General features: G+C 41.6%; 1 protein-coding gene across 2 annotated transcripts; it reads left to right on the top strand.

Moving 5' to 3' along the window:
• The first annotated feature begins 401 nt into the window (after nucleotides 1-401).
• On the top strand, nucleotides 402-4370 carry LOC112226320 (C-X-C chemokine receptor type 3-like). Of its 2 annotated transcripts, XM_024390743.2 has the most exons (4): nucleotides 402-512; nucleotides 2195-2252; nucleotides 2429-2584; nucleotides 2763-4370. In XM_024390743.2, exons 3-4 carry the CDS (start codon nucleotides 2477-2479, stop codon nucleotides 3465-3467), a joined length of 813 nt encoding a protein of 270 aa, XP_024246511.1. In that variant the 5' UTR covers nucleotides 402-512; nucleotides 2195-2252; nucleotides 2429-2476; the 3' UTR covers nucleotides 3468-4370. The 2 variants fall into 2 exon arrangements, with proteins under 2 accessions (XP_024246511.1, XP_024246505.1); XM_024390737.2 differs by having other exon boundaries at nucleotides 2195-2584; nucleotides 2763-4369.
• The last annotated feature ends 307 nt before the right edge of the window (nucleotides 4371-4677 follow it).

The raw sequence follows: 4677 nt of genomic DNA, 5'->3' as shown, positions 1-4677 counted from the left end.
GTTGTGGCGTTCAACAATGTGTTTATTAAGTAATAATACATTTATTACAAAGGACAGGAAAACAAGGTATATAGAATATAATAAATACAAATGAATGCTCATTCATAAAATAAATCTGACCACTAGGTAGCTTAGTGGTTAGAGCGTTGGGCCAGTAACCAAAAGGTTTCTGGATTAAATCCCCCATCTGACAAGGTAAAAATCTTTAGTTCTGCCCCTGAACAAGGCAGTTAACCCATTGTTCCCCGGTAGGCCGTCATTGTAAATAAGAATTTGTTCTGATCTGATTTTCCTAGTTAAATAAAATAAAATAAATCTGTGATCAACATTGGGCCTGTAGAAGTATTACATATGATTACATATGAATGCTTTTAAACGTATTTCCTCTCTACTAGTTCCTCCCCATTCACTGAAAATAGCAGTTCTGTTTGACATCGTGCTCACAACAGCGCCAGCCCATCATCTCTGTGGAAACTGATTGACAGACTGCATCAATACCATTCAAAGGCATGGTAAGTGTCCCTATACACACATATTTCAACTGCATATACAGAATAATCACTATAATATTGAATAACAACATTGATTTTGTACAAATGGGTACACTTATTTTATTTGTCTATTTCTTTTTTAAATAACAGTTGGGAGTATTAATGGTATTATAAGCAATTTTACGTAACTTTTCACAATGCAAATTGATAGTAATAATAGGCTTTTAATTTGTTACACGCGCTTCAAAAATATCCTACATTTGAGTCAGACCTAAGAAACTCCTACGTTATTGACATTTGAAACCTGTTGAGAGGAAATTCAACTCAGATAGGGTTTCAGGTAGTGTGCCCACATCTCATCGAACATATTTCACAGGTGAAGTCCCGGGTATATAAAATATGTATGAAAAGAAAGACAGTACCCACACATTTTGTTCAGATGTTCCACAATAACACACCAATAATAATCATCACAGTTGCATTATTGTGGAGCATTATTGTGACGATATTCTCCTTCTCCTAGTATATTTTGGACTTCGAACCCCTTTTAAACAGAGCTAAAGTCTTCTGGGTTGTACCATTGGATTTGTCTATGGATACCAACCCTTAGTCTGTGTGATTAACGAGGGCTGAGTGGTTTTTGTCAGACAAGGGTAGATCCTTTAAGAGTCTTTTTTACAAAAATGTAGAGTCTGAATGGCTTGAAGTACAAACTATTAAAAGCTATCTTTGAAAAGCTGAGATTCTCACGAACACGCACATGTAACATGTTTTGCTCTATGATTCTCACAAGCTACACAAGAGTTGTTAGAAGGTAAGGGGTTACTCTACATAGAAGATAATTGGTAATCCCAGGACATAGTGTCTCTAATACTGTAATAAGCTCACATAGTTGCTGTCACAAACTCTAAACAGTTGTCACTGACTAGTTAGATATTTATTTCCCAGTGAGCAAACACTTCTATACGTACAGATTTTTTAAAAATACAAATTTGTCAATAAAACTAATGAGTGCAACTGGTTATGTCCAATTGTTTTGTGTTGTACTTGTAGCCCTTGTTGTCCTGAAAAGAAAACGCTAAAAACACTTCATTGTGAGGCAAAATATAAGGGCTGTAGATAAATGAAAAGCCAATTTTTGCTGGGGTCTCTGGACTGATAGGGTTAACTGAAGACAATTTTGCCGATGAAATTACAGAAAGCCATTCATATCCAATGGAAGAGTTTTAGAGTGAATTTTAGAAACCCTTAAAATAAGGGCTGTGTTTCGTGTAGGCTTACCCGAGCGTAACTGTCACCTTGTCCTAGAGAGATTTTCACAGTTATCAAAACATCATACTGTGGTACTCTACAGGAATGGCTGAACGAAACGAACTCCTTTCAGGTCGTTAGGACTACAAGCTGGAAAGCTCTATTACCTCTGTGTCAGTGAGTAGACAGCGCCCCCTTGGGTGCACAATAGAGCAGTCTGTGTGATCAATTGGTATAAGGATATCATCATCTGAATTACAGTCCCAGTCATCTGAAAATCAACCCTCCAAAATGTAAAATAGCAACATATATCACACATAGAAATCATACAGGTTAAAGACTCGGGAAAAACACTACATTTGTCACTTTTTTTGCCATTGCATTTTACTCACACACTGTGATGCATTATTATGCTTAAATGTCAAAGTCAATTAGTTCTATTTCACTTACAGGATTCCCTCATTGCCGGCGGTGAAAAGTTAACATTTACCAGAGTTGACCACTTCTCTGGTGATTATGATGGGGATTATAATGAGACCTACAGTGACACGTGCTGTTCTACTGGGGGGGTGTGCAGCATGCAGGAGGGCATGCGTTTTGACGCTGTGTTCCTCCCCATATTCTACTCCCTGACATTGGTTCTTGGGCTGCTGGGCAACGGGCTGGTACTTTTGGTTCTGGTACAGAGGAGGCGGAGCTGGAGCGTGACTGACACCTTCATCCTGCACCTGGGCATGGCTGACACCCTGCTGCTGGTCACGCTGCCCCTCTGGGCTGTTCAGGCCGCTGGGGAATGGAGCTTCGGGACACCCCTCTGCAAGATCACTGGAGCCATGTTTACAGTAAGGACTATACACATTACATAAATTAACTGTTGGGTTTAGTTTACATTTCTGAGGAAAACAATAGTGAATGGAATTCAATTGTCGTCAATATGTTTTACCCAATTACAAACGTACTCTTTATCTGAACTTTGTAACAGTTTTATAACAGTCTGATATTCTCTAACTCTTAACTCAGATCAACTTTTACTGTGGCATCTTCCTGCTGGCCTGTATCAGTCTGGACCGCTACCTGTCCGTGGTCCACGCGGTCCAGATGTACTCTCGCAGGAAGCCCTGGATGGTGCATGCCAGCTGCCTGTCCGTGTGGCTCCTCTCCCTCCTCCTCTCCATCCCCGACTGGCACTTCCTGGAGTCTGTGAGGGACACCAGACGAGACAAAGTGGAGTGTGTTCACAACTACCCGTCCCTCTCCCAGTCTTGGTTTGACTGGCGCCTGGCCTCCCGCCTGCTCTACCACACGGTGGGCTTCCTCCTCCCCTCTGCCGTGCTACTCTTCTGCTACTCCTGCATCCTGCTGCGGCTGGAGCGTGGCTCCCAGGGCCTCCAGAAGCAGAGGGCCGTCCGGGTCATCCTGGCCCTGGTGCTGGTCTTCTTCCTCTGCTGTACGCCCTACAACATCACCCTTATGGTGGACACCCTCTACTCCAGCAACACCCTGGTGGACACCTGCGAGAGCCATAATGCCCTGGACATCTCCCTGACGGCCACCTCCTCTCTGGGCTACCTGCACTGCAGCCTCAACCCCGTGCTCTACGCCTTCGTGGGGGTGAAGTTCCGGCGCCACCTGCTGGACATGCTGAGGTCCCTGGGCTGCAAGCTGAAGAGTGGAGTCAGGCTGCAGACTGCCAGCCGGAGGAGTTCCATGTGGTCTGAGTCTTGAGACACCTCCCACACCTCTGCCATCTATTAAGTACTTATCTCTCTATCCCAAGATTTCCAAAACTAGGTCCTAAGGACCCCAAAGGGTGCATGTTTTGTTTTTTGCCCTAGCACTACAAAATAATCAGCTAATCGTCAAGCTTTGATAATTTGAATCAGCTGTGTAATGTTAGGGCGAAAACCAAAACGTGCACCCCTTGGTGTCTGAGGACCGAGTTTAGGAAACGCTGCTCTACGCTCTATCCTGTTGCTCTTGAGTTGTCGTTGACTCAATAAGTGGAATATCAAGGTGACCTTTAGCCTACTCCAACTTCCCCTCCAGCAGATTTGGGCTGGAGGAAAGGTTGTTAGATCCGCACTGTTTCACCATCATCTTTTCCCAATAGGGGGCTTAGAATTATTTCCTATTAAAGAAACTCTTTGTAAAGAATGGAGCCTATAATGAAGTTACACATACGTAAATCAATCAGTTGAACATTCTTAAAAAATAATATTAACGTGATTACAAAATTATATTTCCACTATAAAAACAAATATTAAAAACATTTCTGAGTATAGAAATACCTTTTAGGTTTTCATTTTGTAATTAATCATTTTACTTACCTGCTTCATGTTTTGTTAAATGATAAATGGCATATGTGCTCTGTTGTAGTTAATGCATTTGTTATTACTGACACATCCCATTTCATAACAAAAATGCACAGTATCAGGTTAGCATTTCAAGGAACCATAGTGAAATACTAAATAAAGGTCATATTTTTTATACTATTTTTTATACTATCATTCAGAATCTCTGTCTTTTAGTGGTTGGTTAATAGATGCTTGTACACCAAAAATTAAAACCCCTAGAGGAAGCAAGACTCAGATCAGCATAAGTGATGTAGACACACCACCACCAAAGACCTTTTCAGGATGATTCAACATCACAGAACAATCATAGACATGTATTGATATCTATGATTGTCTGGCATGTAGAATGGGGAATTGTGGCAGCTCTATACATCACATTTCTATCTGCAAACATTCCGAACATTCCATGAACACAACATGGTAGGCCTGCTGGTAGCCTAGCGGTTAAGTGTTGCACAGGTAACCGGAAAGTCACTGGTTTGAAGGTACATTAAGGTACAAGTCAGTTAAGAACACTTCCTGTCTTCCTGTCCCTTCTCTGCTTTACTACAGCATCTGTGCACCTAAATGTTTATTCTAGA

Source organism: Oncorhynchus tshawytscha, linkage group LG03, assembly GCF_018296145.1.
Source record: "Oncorhynchus tshawytscha isolate Ot180627B linkage group LG03, Otsh_v2.0, whole genome shotgun sequence".
NCBI classification, from domain to species: Eukaryota; Metazoa; Chordata; class Actinopteri; order Salmoniformes; family Salmonidae; genus Oncorhynchus; species Oncorhynchus tshawytscha.
Note: the sequence above shows the minus strand (reverse complement) of the source record. Positions and strands in the feature narration are given on the sequence as shown.